The 18019-nt window shown below is 39.5% G+C and overlaps 2 protein-coding genes across 3 annotated transcripts; both read left to right on the top strand.

Annotated features, from left to right (window-relative positions):
* The first annotated feature begins 4305 nt into the window (after positions 1 to 4305).
* On the top strand, positions 4306 to 11849 carry LOC104956287 (tetratricopeptide repeat protein 18-like). 2 transcript variants are annotated; one of them, XM_010783758.1, is made up of 15 exons: positions 4306 to 4419; positions 5092 to 5278; positions 6104 to 6199; positions 6293 to 6378; positions 7328 to 7408; positions 7909 to 8100; positions 8373 to 8555; positions 8920 to 9014; positions 9518 to 9608; positions 9780 to 9917; positions 10034 to 10189; positions 10344 to 10433; positions 10611 to 10702; positions 11392 to 11452; positions 11572 to 11849. In XM_010783758.1, exons 1-15 carry the CDS (start codon positions 4345 to 4347, stop codon positions 11815 to 11817), a joined length of 1869 nt encoding a protein of 622 aa, XP_010782060.1. In that variant the 5' UTR covers positions 4306 to 4344; the 3' UTR covers positions 11818 to 11849. The 2 variants fall into 2 exon arrangements, with proteins under 2 accessions (XP_010782060.1, XP_010782061.1); XM_010783759.1 differs by lacking the exon at positions 7328 to 7408.
* A 48-nt stretch (positions 11850 to 11897) lies between these two features.
* Positions 11898 to 18011, top strand: LOC104956286 (tetratricopeptide repeat protein 18-like). The gene is made up of 12 exons (XM_010783757.1): positions 11898 to 11972; positions 12087 to 12217; positions 12425 to 12558; positions 12934 to 13049; positions 13788 to 13997; positions 14296 to 14441; positions 14832 to 14984; positions 15269 to 15430; positions 16011 to 16100; positions 16406 to 16507; positions 16905 to 16952; positions 17330 to 18011. Exons 1-12 carry the CDS (start codon positions 11960 to 11962, stop codon positions 17426 to 17428), a joined length of 1404 nt encoding a protein of 467 aa, XP_010782059.1. The 5' UTR covers positions 11898 to 11959; the 3' UTR covers positions 17429 to 18011.
* The last annotated feature ends 8 nt before the right edge of the window (positions 18012 to 18019 follow it).

Here is an 18019-nt window from a genome sequence, read left to right as displayed (position 1 = left end):
CCTTAACTCCATTGCTACTTGTTAGCTGCCTGTGTTTCGTCGTCAGTTCAGCAACTAACATTGGAATCATAATTTCAAACAGTCTTACTTCAGAACGATAAAGTGTAGCCCTGCAATAAAAACGTTATAAACAACCACCGTTATTGATTTAGTCACCTTCATTTAGCAAACACCTCAAAGGTAATTGTACTGACAAGTCCTTTGTGTAATTTGTAATACTGGAGGCTTAATTAAAAGAAGTCTGTAATATAGGCCTACAGTACTGATATGTTGTAGCCCATCTTTTGTGAGATATGTTATGCCAATAATTAGTGTAGGAAGTTGTGTTATTGTTCTAACAGTTCCTATTCTGAAAAAGTAATCGGCCTACATTTTGCATACTGAAATGAAAGCTTTATTTAACTGCATCAAAGAAGGCAAGGAAGGTCAGACTTTAGAGGGCAGTTTGGGAGTTTAACTTTAACTATAGAGAAGCCTAATTCTGTAAATAAGTTATTTAACGTGTGTGCTGTTCGGTTTTTGTGTTGAAAGATTTGTGCAATTTAGTATTTTCATTCTATGAGCTGAGCCAAGTGACAAGAACGCGACCACAAACTTATAAAAAACACACTAATATAAAGTGAGGCAACAGTAACCAGGCAGAGTGTGATGCTGTTTGTTTTTACCTTACTTTTAGTGACCTTTACACTGCCTCATACGTTTTCCTCTAGTCTTTATTATAGCAGCTATAGGTGGAATCAGTACATACACAAGTAGAATCATAATGAAAAATATGCTAGTAAAATTAGCCTTTGGAAAATGGCTGATGCCACAATATGATAACATCAATTATTCATGATAGTCAGATTAGCTTCAGTTGCTATGCTAACAGAAACCAGAGACACTTTAAAGGTCCCATGACATGGCCATTTCTACTGATCATAATTCCAACTCACATTGGTTTTCTCATACAGCATCTCTGTATAGTATGTGTATTCACTCTCTGTCCTAAACGGCTTGTTGGAGCTCCTGCCCACCCCCCCTCCCTATGAGCCCAGTGGCCGTCTGCGAGACAGCGAGACACAGCCTGAAACCAGCCCGAACACACACACCCGCAGCCTGGCTGGGAGTTTGTGTGTGTGCTCACACACTGATCCACAGCCTCGCCGAGCTGCAACTGAGAAAAGATTGAGTGTGTGTGTGAGGAAGTCCACAGATTGGTCCATTTGGACCAATCCACAGACTTAACGTAACGGCTCCGCGGACGTAACGTAACGGCTCCACGGATTGGTCCATTTGGGTATGGGCACGTCACTGTACCCAGGAAGAAAACAAAGAAATCTCCAACGAGGCGTTCTGGGGCAGCATAGACAGGTCTTTTCTGTGTTAGAGTTTTACTCGCTACAGGGTGTACTTTGAGGGTGTGTGACTTTGCAGACCGTATACATGCAGAAAAACCTTCATAACACGCAAGGGGACAGATAATAACCGGAAAAAATGACCTTTAAGGTTTCCACATAACAGACATCTTTGAGGTACAACATAACTATATATTTGATAGGAAAATTCCTTGCAATAAATAAAATCGTTTGATTTTACAACATGTTAAAGGTAAACCAGAGATACATTTAAGACTTTTTCCTTTGTTTAACGGGAAGAATATATGCATTCCTTCCCAAATAATAAGGTTTGTTAAATAATTAGCCAAGAAACTCATCCATGGTGAAACAAAACAAATACATGTAGTTCTTGAGTTATTCCAAGAGCCCACAACCTATTTACTTTTCATAAACTTGTACACATTACTACAAACCACACAACACTCACCTTTGGCCGGAAGAGTTCCATGACAGTAATCTTCCCATACATGCCCACCTCCTTGACGGGCCGCAGCCCCTCTGCTGTGACCACATAGATCTCCAACCGTGTGTTTTTAGCTATGAGCAGATTAAGGTCATCCGCAGAGGTGAAGTGACCTATAGGCAAAACAATATTTATAATAAGTGAATTACACGGTTGTTTTGGTAGGAGTCGTAGAGGAAAAGATGATAAGGAAAGGTCAGCACTTATTATGGATTTACCTGATTTTTAACATCATGTTTTTGGTTACAAAAACAAAAAGGTATTGCATACTATATCATTCTATAATACTATAATATTGTTAAGCAGACAAAAGCAAAGAATGTTAAAAACTGAGAAACTAAAACCAGGCTCATTTCACTCAGCAACAATAATCAGATAAGAATAAAACACTTAAAACCACAGTTATTACTAAAACAACTTGTACATTGATCAATAACATGGTAAGTTGTAGTGATTTATTAAATGTATAGTAATTTGTCAAAACCCAAACATTTGTTTAAATATTTGAACTGACATGTATTTACCCCTTGAGATGAAATATCTCGTTTTCAAGGGGGTCCTAACAAAGTACAAACAGCAAGACAGTAACAAAATCTAACAAAACAAACAAAATCAAGTCACAACTAACAGCAAAGACTACTACAATAACAAAACAAAACATAGAGATCACAAAGATTGAACAAAATCACTATGTGGCCACAGAGAGGCCATGAACTAAAACATTTGACAACCAATAAAATAAAATAAGTACGGACATAGTGTTTTAAACGTGTGCAATCATCGACAGAATGTGCAATTCACCTCAAAATAAGATTTAAGACATCCGGCTTACATGATTGACAGGCATATATTATTTCCTCAAGATCTTTTGACTGTGCAGTTAATAACTAAAATAAAGAAATTATTTCAACATTGAATAAAGTAAAAGTTGCAGATAGTATCTGTATACTGTCCATCTCTGAAGATGTAGATGTACAGTATGATGCAGGCTTGCAGTGATGCATTTGTATATGGGAATACATTGAGAATGCACCTTGTAAGAAGCCCATTACATTATAATTAGAGAAAATCTTGTTAAAAGAAAAAAAGAAAGAAAAAGTTCGTTAGACACTGGAGTTTAGAGAGGCATGCCATGTGTACATGTCCAAATCTAAAATGTATGCCACAACAAGCTCACATTTGTTAACGTAAATGGGACAAGGATTGCTTTAGCATGACATAATTCATAGGATTATTGTGAGGTGATTCAATTAATACTACAACTTCAAATCTCATTTTCAGCATCAGTATCTCATCGTATATGTAATGGCCCATGTACGTTAGATCTAACGACGACGCCAGCTTTCTAATAACAGGATAAACTATTTGTCAGACGAGCAGGCAGCTAAACACCATCTGCCTGCATGTTTCTCGCACAGTTCAATAACTGCTTATGCATGATAATGTGGGTCAGCAGAGGAAGACGCATTATGATCTGGGGAAACCAAACGCGACACAACAACAGCTAACGTCGGATCCAAACCAAGAACCAACGACATGTTGAACCGGGCCATGTGTGCGCTAGAACATACGTTATATAAACACATAAAGGAGTATGTGTCATGACTTGCATCCATAAAAGTATGCCTAGACAAGCAAGTAAACATTTGACTTAGCAAAACACCAGCTATCGGCTGCTACAGGCCCGTCTGGACCTCTGTATTTGCAGCGCGGGAGCTCAGCTAGCACGCAGGTGGCGAATGTTCATGCAGCCCTGAGAAAAACAACAACCCGCGGAGACTTACCTGTGACGCAGGCGTTCACCGCCGTAGGTTTCTGGGCTGTTACCACGTAGTTGTACGACATTTTTGACAACAACAAAAGACAAACACAAGAGAAGTGTTTTAATCTCAGACAAATGGTAAAATCATTGATAATACACTTCCGGAAGTAGTTATCTGTGCCTACAAACGTAACGGCGGATAAGGAGCGCTCACTCTGAGCTGCAGCGCCTCCTCTGTGGAGGAGGCCTGCTGGGGACAATGGTTAAAACAAATCAGTTATTTAGATTAATACGTATGTTTATTGATCCAAAATAGTTATAACTAGGTTATCAGGCATTACACATGAGTACAACAAATACACTGTGCATATACAGGATACATATCTACTCTACAAAAATAAATATCTGAAGAATACATTTGGTTTTATTGTTTTGTTTTGACAAAAGTGTTCCAAAAGAGTCCGTTTACCTAACGGAAATAAATGTATTGTAGGCCGAGTTGAAACGCACTGCAATATGTACAAATATTATACACATTTACCACTGTAAGTGAAACAGCGTGCTGGAGATTTTTCACCTTTATTTAAGAAGTGTTTTCCAACGTCCGATATTTCAAGGCTCTACCTTAATGCACCACCATGTGTAGCACAGTTGCCAAGGAAACGGAATTCTGTGTATCCAAGGAAAAGATCAACCAAGGATAAGAACAGGAGCTAAAGTATCTATAATTAGTCTACACAATGGATACGACAGGAGATACTGCAGAAACGGGCTATAAAAATATAAAAATAACTGTCATCCGTGGAAATAACCTGGTAAGCTCTTTCCAATTAACTAAATATATAAAAAAGTAAAGCACCTCAAACATGTTTGTTAACGTAAACTTACTCACGTCACGTTAGCTAACTTACAAACGGCTACAACGACAGAAATGTGCTTAACCAACAGAGTTTATGAATGTGCATTTAACCTTTTATTTCAGCAACGGTTTACTAAACCCAAAAACTGAAAGTTAACCTCGTCTTACTGATTGTTATCACCTTAGGTTGGAAGCAAGGCGTGTAATGTTATATTGCTCAAATATTGAACAAGAGTTACCTTTATCTCTTGGTTCAGTTTGGCTCTAATATGAGGCAAGACTGTTATTGTAAATAGATATTGCATTACATTCACTAATGGAGGAATTTACTCACAAAATTCACTTGGTAAACATGGCAAATGCCACATTTTTAGAAACACTTAATTTTGATGTTAGACTCTGTTTCAAGTTATGAGAAGCAACATTTATCCATTGCATAGCATTTTTTTTTTTAAACAATCTGTATATAATCTTACATTAGGTTCAAAACATTTAGTATTTGACCTGTTCTGGAAGATGTTACTCAATTAAATTACAGACTTTCCCCTTCCTTTAGAAGGCTGACATGAGCCATATCACCAGCGTATTTACAGTTATTAGTGTGACTTATCCTGTCTTCTCTTTTCAGCAAGGAAAAAAGACAGACGGCTTCCAGAGTTTTCTGCAGGTTCAGGTGGATGGAAATGTGCTGGGAGAGTCAGACAGGAAGCAGGTCGACCCGGTGGAGCAGCGTGTTGATTATGACTTTACCTGCAGCTTTCACTGTTCCAATAACACTCAGGCTCTCAGTGACCTCGCCCATAAACCCATCATATGTAAGTTGAGTTTAAAAGTGTTGTTCTGTCTCTTGATATCTGATACACTGAAATATCTCAACATCTGGTCGCACACCTTCGATTCTTTCAACTTTTGTTAACTCTTGTTGTTTTAATCTCCAGCGTCTTAAAAGCCAAAGTTAGCTTAGCTGATAATAGCAGATTTAGGCTGCTTTTACAAAGGTGATGAATTGTTATTTTACCACAGAAAAGGTCTCGTATTTCTGTCCTTAAACATGTGCAGCTGACATTTTGTAAAATAAAATGTTGATTATTTGTGATATATTTACAAAACTGAGGATTGTGACCTAGATTCAAATACATCTTACTGCACAAACTGGTGATTTAATGCAGTTTAGTTTGTTAATATTTGTACCAACACTAAAGATGAAACTTACATAGCTCCCTTATGACCAACATGCAAAATAAACCAACTTCAAGTTAATCTTCTTGGGCTAATGTTTAAGTTACTGGCTAAACTGTTAAAGTTCATGTTCAACATCTGAAATCACCAGATTTGAGTTCTTCTGCATTTTTGGTGTCAGTTGATGGTGATATTCATGACAGCATTATTGGTCGTTTTGTCAACCATCCATTAATTATTCTGTGCAGATATCCTGCCTTGACATAGCATGCTCATTCCCAATGAATCTCTGCCAAAAAATGGAGTAAAGACTGACAAGCAGCTTAACTGAAAGATTAAACTGTCATTGCCATAACACTGGTGGTAGTGTGCTTACTGTTGAAGTAGCACAGAGATGTTCCTGAAGTTTCCACACCTGTACCATTTCTCACAGCTCTGTTTAATGGTGTTGTTATGGTCAGTGACAGTGAGAGAGGTTCTGCCCGAGGAGAAGAAAGCTGAGGCGAAAACAGCCGTGCTGGGCCAAGCTGTGGTGGACCTGCTGCCACTGCTACAAGGTGCACAAAAAAGGAAACAGCAACTTACTTCATAGGGCGTTCTGTACAGTGCAACACTCACTGCTGGATCATGGTGTTCTCTTCTGTCTTCAGGTCAATGCAGCTTTTCATCCACAGTTCCACTGAATCCAGTGTACAGCCCCTCAGCCAAAGCTTCTTCCCAGGACATTGGCTCAAAGGTCATTGGTTAATCACTTTTTAATTATATCATTCATCTATTGTCAGACAGGGTCATTGCTTCTTTAACTATCAGAGATGTGACATTCTCTTAAGCACTTCATATAAGGGCACATTTTTTTTTCTTCTAGGTTCTGTCTTTAATTTTGTCGAACTTAATATAAGAGTTAAGTATTTTAGCTAAAAGAAATGTTAACTATATATGTATTCAAGGCGAGATTTGCAACCAGACTAAATGAAAACTGCACAGGGGCCTCAGTTAGAGACTCAAACTTACAATGCGTACATTTTTTGGGGGGTATTAATTGTTACCACTAAGTACAATGGAAGTTAAAATATTAACCTTGCAGTATTACATCAATTGAGGCCTGTCATGGTCCATATTAATTATCAATCCTAAATGCAATGATTCTTTAATAAAGTTACCAAAATAGGGTACCAATGGCAAAAATGCATGTTGGTGACTACACATCAGCCATTATTTTGTCATTCGGCAATAAACTGGCTATTCTAATTGCCAGACATTTCCACAAATTAAAAAATATTGCTCTTAATTGTCCTGCCATCAATCTGTAGACTTATTGTTATAGCATATCTACTGAGTTTCTGTAGCCATTCCTCTAATACTGCTGATATTTAGATGAGTGTAAACAGACGATAACATTTAGTTATCTTTCCTATCATTACTTTCTCTTTTAAGTTTCCAGGAAAGTGTTGGGATCAGACATGCTGCCCTTTTTCTGCCTTGTTGTCAATCTCTAGGTGTACTAATAAAAGCAAAAGCCACAACAATTATCATTGTATGCATTTTCGTATTACGGTAAATGTTAATATATGGTGATAAACGATTTTACATTATCACCAAACTTTTGTTGAGTTAGTCTGGAGAATGAATGGATGAGTAGTTGTTTCTTCCAGATGTGTTAATCAGTGAATGTTCTACAATCACAGAGCAGCCTGAATGTGGAGGCAGCATGTAGGGCCAGACACAAGCAGGTGGCCAACCAAGTCATCCCAAAGTGGAGGAGTCAGGTAATCCCATCAACTCACTAGAGCTAGGACAGCTACAGGGTGAATATCTAATCAAGGGACATCTTTGATCTGTCATATTGAATAGCTCTCATAGCATTCCCATGCCGCATTGCCACAGTCTCTGATCACACTTGGTTTCAGTGGGCAGCAGTGCAGGTACCTCCACCATGTGGACATTTGGCCTATAAGGATGCACTTTATAAACATAATAACAAGTACCAATTGTTATACCTAAAAGAAAGCCTGCACAAGATGAAAACCACTTTGATTCAAGATGAAATGGTAATTTGACCACTTACTGTACTTACACAACAAAATGGCTGGGAATTTGATTTTCATGAAGTCTTCTGGGTGTCAATGATGAACAGAAAAGTTGCCCTGCCAAATCCCTAATCTTAGTCCACAGTATGTCAGATCTTTAATTTGAAAAATGATATTTTCAGACAATGTGATGAAACAATATATTAAAAAAATGTGCCTCATAATTTCACCTTCTTCAGCAACCGACCTTGGATGTGTGTGTCAGTGTGACGGATCCATTGCTGTCTGAGACTGAACTCTCAGGATCCAACCTGCTGAGGGTAACCATGGAGACAGCCTTCTCCATCCCTGAGCCGTGGACGTTGCAGTCTGGGCCCAACCCCCCTCCCTGCACATACACTGCTGCCATGGAGGTCCCGCTGACTGCACAGGTGTTACTCTTTGATCCTCATGTAACTTCTTTAAGCTATGACCAGATCCAAAGACTTTTGTATAATATTCAGTCTGTAACTTTTAAGTGTAGCTGTCCTAGAAAAAAAAGGTAGGAATATCTTATCTATAAGAGTGTCATGGTGCACAATGGTACTAGCAGTGTTCGACCAAAATGAAACCCATGCGGCCCAGTTCAGACCAAGATCAAATCTGAACCTTTCCAGGTCGACACATTTTAATATAACGACTCTATGGTTTCTTTGACTCCCAGAGAGATCAGGTGCTGGTGTTCTGTGAGGGGCAGCTGAAGGCAGGGGGACAGAGGGAGGAAACGGGCCGACAGAAGAAGAGGCCCCATCTAGCGCTGCTGGTCCCGGGGAATCACTTCCTGCCTGCTGTCTTTTCCAAGGAAGAGCACTTCGAACAGGAGGACGGCCAGCTGACTGGCTTAGAGGTAACCACAAAGTCAGCCTGCATCTGTTGCCGATTGTGTTAGCTGCAATGCACATTGATTTAGCAGAATGGCACATTAATGTAACTTTCAAAACATGGAAATGGATGAAAGTGAGGGATTTCATATTATTCATTTTTTAGATACAACTAGACTTTGAAGTAAAAGAGAATAATAAGGCACACAGGCTTGGCTAGTGACTACTGATATTAGAAGTGTATTAAGAATACTAAAATATAAAAAGTAAATTAGGCATAGGGTAGCATTTGTATTACTATAGATTGAAACATCTCAAATTAAATAATTGTGCATGGAAGCAGGCTCAGTTACAGGGTCAGTCATACTTCTGTTCTGAATGTTCCTACAGGACCGGGAGTTTCGTGATGAGTCTGAGTCCACTAAGAGCAGGGTGAGCTGGGACACTGAGATGTGCTGCTTCCTGGATGCAGGAGGAACTACCAGGTCAGCCAAACACACAACTCACTGCTCCATTCTGATCATAATGCTACCTGTTGGCAATAACCATAAAGAGATTATACTGGAGAAGACAAGTTAATTATTAGTTGGACCATCTATGCCAAGGGGAAAGGTATTCTGGAAGTCCTGGAAGTTGTCTGATCTGAAAATGAAAAACCTAAATCTCCAACAAAGCAACATACAATATACTTAACAGTTTAAAAAAAGTGAAATCAAATAGTGTAATAAACATAATGGTGCAAGTAAGTTGCAGATTAAGAAACATGTATACATATAAAATAGAATAAGATGAAGCAGAGTTCAAATTAAACACTGTACATTTGAATAAATACTGTGAACTATAATGATGTATAAATGTGTTGTAAAAATACAATATGTGAGTAGTTGGACTTCAACAGTCTTATAGCCTTTTGGACGACCTGTCCCTGAAAATACAGAGAAGGTTAGAGGTAGAAAAAGATCTGAAAAGTATGTGTATCGATGTTCAGGCTGCGGCAGAGGATCACTGAGAGCAGACTGTGGCCTCTGGAGATTACGAGGTCTTTGGCTCCCATGACAAAGGCAGCAGAGAACAAGACGGTGAGATGGCTGTGATATCAAAGGTTCACTTCAGAAATGTCTCCTCTCTCTGTCTCTACTGTATTGATCATGTGTCAACTGTCCAGCCTGTGTGTGTGTGTGTGTGTGTGTGTGTGTGTGTGTGTGTGTGTGTGTGTGTGTGTGTGTGTGTGTGTGTGTGTGTTCATTTAGCTAGCAGAGGAGGCCCAAGAGATCCCCTTCCATGGAATTGCGTATGTGGACATGGGACGGCTGCTGTATCCTGGAGTCAGCCGCATCCGGGGAGCATACAGCATACTTCCCTTCTCCGAGGCTGAGTTGCTGAAAAAGGTCACTCAAATAGTCACAAAATACTTTAATTTATAAGTTGTAGTAAATAACCTTGGTACCATGGTGGAATGTACTGTTGTTTCTCTATTAAAGTGAGTTTGTCATTGATCTTAAAGGCCAAGCGGAGTGTCAGTGTGTTAAAGGAGCAGGCCAAGGCTGCAGCCAATCAGCGACAAGCTCGTGCTGCCTCCGCTGCAGGCTCCCACAAGGCCAAAGCAGGCAGGAACTCTGATGGGAGGGGAGCAAAGGAATCCAAGGAGCCAGCCAAAAAGGTCAGCAAGGTTGTGATGGTCAGGAGAGATAACATTTGATATAAAACTTTAAATAAGATAATCATATAGGACTTGTAGAGTAAGAAAAGCCATTTTTTGTAACAGGATTTCAGCATTTAGTTAGCACCAATGTAGCCTGTTTTTATTATGTCAGCAACCTGGTAATCAGAGCAGGACGGCTGCAGCCGAAGGCCTGGCTGACACTTTGGCTGAAACGGAACCCCACGTCAATATGGAGGGAAATGTAAGCTTCAACTAACAGCATCACAACTCTGTACTGTATTATACAGAAAGCACCATTTTTTTCAAACTGTCGTCGTTGTTTTAGATCCAGTTAGAGCAGCAGCAATACAAACTCCTACCATAAATGCTTAATACTGTAATATACTGCATCTTTATCCAGTTGCATTTTTTGTGACAGATGTATTTGGAGGCCAGAACCTATATTATTATTGATATAGCCTTGGAGAAACCGCTGGTACCCAAAACATCTTCGGAGGAGCTCTCTAGAAGGTAAGGTCTTAAATAATAGGGAGAGTGTGGCTCGGTGGGTAAGTGCGCTCATCTTCAGATCAGAGAAGCACCGGTTTAATTTCACCTTGATACCCACTGTATCCCAGCATCTGAGCGTGTCCTTGGGCAAGACACTTGACCACCAAAATTGCTCCTGATGGGATTGCCCACAGTATTGAGTCAGTCGCTTTGAGTAAAAGCGTCCAACAAGTAACATGTAATGTAAGAATAAGGGTCCTCTGGTTACTGAGACATTTATTTGACATGTAAACGTGCCTCCTACTTGTTTAAAGGCAACATCTAATATGACAGAATTCCATCCGATGGCACTCTGTGGTCTATTACATTTGGCTGTTGCCCCTTGGGACAATCTTGCACAAATGTACATTCTCATAATATTGAAGTGACTGTTATTTACATATTGATTGTTGTGTTTTTATTTAGCTCTTAATGTGTCCACATGTAAGAATGTGTCTTTGACTGTATATATATATATATACATATTTGCACTCATATTTTTTTACATTTTTATACACATTTGTTTTTATATTCGGGATTGTGGGAAACAGTATTTCGATCTCTCTGTCTGTACAGTGTACACACAAACTGGAAGATTGTCAATAAAGTTGACTTTGACTTTTGACTTTATGTTGAACACGAATTCTGAGATGTGTCTCTATTTCCTGCAGGGTGAAAGCGTTGATTCCACCCAGATCTCCACTTGCACCGGGCCATAGCAGAGCAGAGAGAGTAAAACATTTATTGGGTTTACAGCTTGTATACATGCACACACAGACACAAGTAAAAACACACAGAAGTGGAGATCAGTTTTCTTGCTCAACTCTCTTCATGATTGTGTGCTCTTTCAGGCAGTGCTGGACTTTCACAGGCAGGTAGGCAGCGTGGTGACCCATGTTTCTGACCAGCATGAGGAATTGTTCGGATCGAGATGCAAGGCGCCTGAAGGCAGCAGCCGGGAGCAGATGATGGTTCAGCTGATGGGGTCGCTCAATGTCTCTGGGAGATACTTCGCTTTCAAGGAACAGTTGAAGGTCAACTGCACACATCCCTGGTGGAGGAATCCAACTCAGGAAAATGGATTTCTGGATCCGTAGCCCCTTAGGTTTTGACACTTGTGGTGTGTGTGTGTGTGTGTGTGTGTGTGTGTGTGTGTGTGTGTGTGTGTGTGTGTGTGTTCACTGACCCTCAGGAGCTGAAGCTTTTGTCAGCAAGCTCTATGTGTACCTGGTGGATGAGATGCAACAGCACACACACACACACACACACACACACACACACACACATACATATAGTATATAAATACTATAGTATATGTGTTTATGAACTGTACATTATATATTTATTTTCTCTTCTCCTTCTCTCCAGATTTATTCAGATGACATCAATGATGACTCCCCGGATGAGATGCAGTTGAGTTCTTCTCAGCTCAGACATTTTTCCAGAGAGGCTCAGCTAACTGGGGATTATCAGCAGGCTGTTCAGTACTACCAAGAGGTACCAGAGCATACTCATGATACTTAAGCACTTAATTTAAGTAAATTAGGAAAAGAACTTCCTTAAAACTTTTTTTTTAAAACTGTACTATACTCATGACAAGATGTATAAAAACGAAACAGAGCAGGGTTGACAGCATAGACTGTATATATAAAGGCATAAAGGTATAAAATCAAAATGCATGTATTCACTCTTATTTTCCTCTAGCTGGTGGTGAGGCATCCCAGTGAGCCATCCCACACATTTGAGTGGGGAAGCCTCTACATGAGGACTGGAGACTACATGAAGGCTAGAGAGTGTTACCATGACGCTGTTGCCATCCAGCAGGCGCACCAACCAAGGTGAGAAACCCTCAACATAAAATATCTGTAGAAAAAGTGAATTATTATTTACAAGAGAAGGTGAACAAATGATTTCTGCTTTATAAGAATGAACAATTACATATTAAGAGGAGCCATGAGCTCAATACTAAAATCTTAAGTGTATTATTTTTATCATAATTATTTTTCAATTATTGGGAATAAAATCGTCATGTGTCGATTTCAAATCTGTACACCACTCCCACTTCACCGTCCTCCACCATGCAGCTACTGTTTATAACTGGATATGTGAAATATTTGCTTACGTCTACTGAAGGTGACTCAATGGTTATGTTTGAACAGTGTGATGTGGATAAAAAAGGTGTTAACGCTGAAAGCCTGTGTGTGTTTCCCCAGCCTGATGATGTGTGGGGTCTTGGCAGCGATGTCTGAACATCATGAGGAGGCTCAGATCTTCCTGGAGAGAGCTGCCAGCTTAGACCCACACAGTGTGGTGGCATGGACGCTGCTGGGTGAGATTATAGTCTGTTTCCCTACTCACTGCTGTTTACCCTAATGTGTTTAATGCTCTTAATGTCTTTCATTTTTGTAAAGCACTTTGAATTGCCTTGTGTTGAAAAGTGCTATATAAATAAACTTGCCTGTGAACACATACCGTAGACCATGGGTTCCCAAAGTGGGGGTCGCGAGATGATTTTTTTAAAATTATTATTAATAATAACGTTTGCATAGACATTTTTTTCTTAGACAATCCACTAGCGCAGTGTTTCTCAAACTTTTTCTGAAATGTATTCACTGCACCCTCCCCCCGTCGACAGGGGGTGTGCGTACACAATATCACTTCTTACACATTTTATAAGGTCTATGCTACACAAAGTATCTTGTTAAACCTTTGTTATCAGCATGTCAGTTTTGTATATTCCCAGTTTGATGGATTCTCTTTAAATTATATTATGTATGAATATTATTCCCCCCCCATTCTTAATCTCAAAACAGCAGTGTTGGTGAAAATAAAACAGAGTTTCAGAGGATTTTTGGAAAGCTAAAAGAAAAAATAAGAATAATAAGACTCCACAACATATCAAAAAGGCCTATGTATGAAATTTAGAGAATTATCAACAATGAATAACTTTGGTTGAAAAACATTCATATCCTCTGACACTAAATGACCCTAAATGACCCGGCTATGAGTGATAAGGTCTCTGGGAATTGTACAGCCCCATTTCATGTTTACTGGGAATATCTTCCAGGGTTGATTCATGAGAGCCAGAACGAATCCATCCTGGCAGAGAGGGCTTTTGTGGAAGCCAGAAAGCAGCTGAGGGCAAGAGAAGCAAAGGAGCAAACACAGAGTGAGGAGGAGGAACAAGACAAGGAGGAGAAAAACGAGAAGGAAAACGACCAGCAAGAGGAGGAGGACGTGGCCCCGTCTGTGTGTCCGGCTCCTGCTGTTAAGAAAGGTCAGAGGCAACAGAAGAGTGTAATGTCATTTTCTCGCGTCACATGAGTAAATGCTATTCTTGGAGAGAAAAGCAGAAATGCTAGATGGGACTCTGGTGTTATTTCTGTGCCAGCTGACTAAGAAAAGAAAATGTTAACATGATAAGATAGTACAATATAAGTAAAACACACACTCTGTTGGCCACATTCACTTAGAAATAGGACTCGTCTCATCTTCTGTAACTTTGATACGCTCATTCAGCCTTAAGATAATGGTAGCTAATTTTACCTGACAATGTTACCCTCATTTCCTTTCAGACCCCGAGGCTGGAGAGCAGGACCCAGAGGGGCAGGGAGAGCCTCCAGTACAGAGTGTCAGCTCCAGATCAGCTTCAGCGAAACTCTCCTCCTCCTCCATTTACACAGAGACAGTTCAGTTCCTGCTGCAGCACTCTGCCCTGCAGGTACAAATACTGAGCAGCTGGTGGTTTAAACAGTAACAACAACAACAACAACAACAACAGTGTGCAGTACTGCTGTAAAGAAATTGTGTGTCCCCAAGTTAAGTGTGTTATGCTGAAAAAGGGATTTATGACCACAATTGGTGCTCTAATATCTGGAAAATCAGAGTTACCTGTTGAAAGCTGTTTGAAAGACTTTGGGAAGTCAAAACTAATTATGAGAATAAGACAATATAACAATGATAATCTGCAAGTTTTTTCTTAGACTACACATTTCTGTCGTCTTTCATTGGCTTGCTCAAATGAACGATGGCTACAATTGTCAGCAGGAAAGTTTTAAAGAAAACAAAAAGTTATAGTCGCTTATAGTTGTCACTGTGTTCCTGCGGTCAGATGGCGGGGCAGGCTCTGTCCCTGCAGCTGCTGTGCTCACACGGGGGTCGCAGCGGCTCCTATCTTCTCCATCTGGCCCGGCTGCAAATGCTCAGAGGAGACTACTGCAGTGCTGCAGCCAGCCTGCAGGAGGTGCTGATCCACACAGAGCAGGTACTGAACTCTTCTACTATTTACTGCAACACCACGCGGATAATGTGACATGTACCGGATGGTTTACTGCCTCTGTACTGTTCTGTTAAGTTTGGAATTATACACTTCCTCAAACATGTCCTTTTTGTTTGTAGTTCGAAAAATAATATTGTAATATGATATAATGTGTTTACTGCACAGTGGTGGAAAGTAACAGAGAACCTCTACTCAACTATTGTACTTAGGTGCTATTTTGACATACTTGCACTTTTTTCCATTTTATGATACATATACATGGTGAACAGGATGTGGATGCGTGGGCGCTGAATGGTCACTGTCTCCATCTGCGGGGAGAGGTCAGTGACGCCCAGGAGAGCTATGAGCAGAGCCTTAACTTCCTGCAGCAGCCTACAGACTCCCACCTGGTCCTCCTCCAGCTGGGCTCCATCTACCTCCAACAGAGAAAGGTCAGATATTAAAGACAGGCTTATGGAGGAAGATTTGTCTATACTGTATATATGTGTGTGAACAGATAAATAATCATATGTGTGTGAACAGATAAATAATCTCTGTGTTAATGTGTACTCTGTTAATGTAAAGAAAATACAAAAACAGATTTATAACATAAAAATGATCTGCAAATACGGAAACAAATTCCACAAATAAATTCTTTGGATCTGCTCTCTGATCAGTCCAGCAGTTTACTCTGTTCATGAATCAGCCTGGTTTTTAAAGAAAATACCACAAACTTCACCAGGAACAATTAGGAACTCCGAAATCTGTAATGAGGATTTAAAGAGATAGCTAAATTGGTGAAAAAGCCATGAAACAATTGGCTTTTTGTGTACAAGTTATGATAGGGCTGATGTTCTATTGCTATACCAAATGTGATTAACTATGTGTAATAACATCATTGCGCTGTAGATACCAGGCAGACAAAACAATTATTATCATTACGTTTAAGTTAATGCACATTATTGTAAAATATCTTGTATGAAACAACAGTGTAAATATATATTTTTTTTTTGTTGTGTTTTCTATGTTTAGTTTGAGCAAGCCAAAGTGGTCTATCTGCAGGCCTGCGAGCAGTCTCCGTCCTGCCTGACCTGGCTGAACCTGGGCATCGCCTGTTACCGGGTAAAACTCTACCTCCAGACCAATGACTAGAAACCTGAAAGTATATTAAATGCACATTTAATTCAGTTTTTTAAAAGTTAAAAAAGGCAGTCAATTTTACTTGTTGTATCTTGTGACTTTACAATGTTAAAGGCTGTTAACGTCAGCAATACTTCTCATAGAGGGGTTTAAGTTCTGTCCTAATTCTACTGTGAAGACCTGATGTTATTCCACTGGACTATATAGTTAGTTCATGTTAACAAGAATGCTCTGGGTGTTTTTTTACTTTGTGAGGAAGTGAGTCTTAGTTGTGTTTGTGTGTGCAGCTGGAGGAGCTGTGTGTAGCTGAGGAAGCGTTGACCGAGGCTAACCATCTGAACACTCAGAACGCAGAAGTGTGGGCTTACCTGTCTCTGATCTGCCTCAAGGTGAGTGATGGGGACACTCACTGGCCCCTTACCATTTCAAGCTCTGCCTACCTTTATGTCTACATTCCTACATACAATGGTATGACACCAAGAAATATAGCCTCAACTCAAACAAATGGGGGGCACACCTTTTGAATCCTTTCTCCTTAGCATGATGCTTTGCTCACAAATCACACATGACATTATCATATTGTTCAGTGAGGCTGGATTTCATTTGAGAAGGGATTCAACTTAAGGTCCAACAAAGGATACATCTACTGTGTGTGACCTATTTCCCTTCAGGCTGTGACGGGGGACACAGTTCAGCACACACTCACATTTTAATACCTGCGACTGCATTTTTTAAGGCAGGCTGCAGGGACCTGAACTAACCATGGAATGAACTTTATATTTTCAGTCTGGCAGACAAGAGGAGGCAGAGCAGTTTTATAAGTATGCAACACGGGTGAGTGTGTTTTTATTTTTTAATTCAGAAGTAGGGCTAGGACTGTTTTGATTTTATTGGTAGTTATCAATATTGCTTCAAAATATATATTCAAATTAAAACTAGCACAATAAAACTCAGCACACAAAAAGCTTTTAGATTTCTCCCTGAGTCAGGAAAATATGTCCTTCCTGCACCATTTGATTTTCTTTTTAACTCAAGGAAAATATTTTTAAATAGATTAGTTACTTTTGTTAAGTTATTACACAAACAAACCTAGGCCATTGTCACCATGTTTTTTTATTTCAAAAAAATATCCATCACATGTTTTATGAAAGTCATATCTTTTTTTAATTCACAAAAAGTAACAAAAACGTTTCTCATGACTTGGTTTGCAGTTCCACCTGCAGAAGGAGTCGCTCCTCAAAGAGCTCAGTGAGCTGAAGGATCAGCTCCGCTTCTCTCATCTGCAGTCATGCTTCGGAACAAGCTCATAAATCACATGACCAAGTACATTTTAGAATTTTTATTGTATTTTAAGTATTACACGTCCTTTGAAGATGAGTGCCATGATAGTCAAAGATTTACAGAGAGTGCAGAGATTAGTATCCGGCCATAATAAAGTTCAACCAAGTCCAATACCCACATTAAAAATAAACTCAAGCAACACAGAAGTCTGAAAGGTATATAAAACAACTTCAATTTGGACAATATATTCTGTTAAAAAAGAAAGTACATATTAACATAAAACAAGAACAAGGGCATCTGGTGACTGCTATCAAGAAATTATCGTTTAATCATCATCTCACTTTTTCCATAGCATTTCTACAAACTGAACAGCAAAGAAAGCCTGATAAGACGCTGTTTTTATTGTTGTTCGGAAATGTCTTACCAGATTTTGGCACAATCCTTCCTGCACTGGAAGAAGATGTAAAGTGGAATATATATTTTGACTACAATTTCTATAGAATTGACTTAAAAAGCATGTGTTCAAAAAAGGAATTTAGGCCGGAATGTATTTGTTATTTAAACTTTGGAAATGTAATGTTGTGTTTTGATTGTAAATGGATTTGCTTTTAAAACAAACT

The sequence above is a fragment of the Notothenia coriiceps genome, unplaced genomic scaffold, assembly GCF_000735185.1.
Source record: "Notothenia coriiceps isolate Sejong01 unplaced genomic scaffold, NC01 NC01_scaffold00025789, whole genome shotgun sequence".
Classification (NCBI taxonomy): domain Eukaryota; kingdom Metazoa; phylum Chordata; class Actinopteri; order Perciformes; family Nototheniidae; genus Notothenia; species Notothenia coriiceps.
Note: the sequence above shows the minus strand (reverse complement) of the source record. Positions and strands in the feature narration are given on the sequence as shown.

Bases quoted from the DNA above. Each gene is read 5' to 3' on its own strand.
- LOC104956287 (XM_010783758.1), top strand. From the start codon at position 4,345: ATGGATACGACAGGAGATACTGCAGAAACGGGCTATAAAAATATAAAA. The intron at 6,200-6,292 runs GTGCACAAAAAA...TTCTGTCTTCAG, and splicing joins CCTGCTGCCACTGCTACAAG to GTCAATGCAGCTTTTCATCC. The intron at 7,409-7,908 runs GTAATCCCATCA...CACCTTCTTCAG, and splicing joins TCCCAAAGTGGAGGAGTCAG to CAACCGACCTTGGATGTGTG.
- LOC104956286 (XM_010783757.1), top strand. The intron at 13,998-14,295 runs GTCAGAGGCAAC...ATTTCCTTTCAG, and splicing joins GGCTCCTGCTGTTAAGAAAG to ACCCCGAGGCTGGAGAGCAG. The intron at 16,101-16,405 runs GTAAAACTCTAC...TTGTGTGTGCAG, and splicing joins TGGGCATCGCCTGTTACCGG to CTGGAGGAGCTGTGTGTAGC.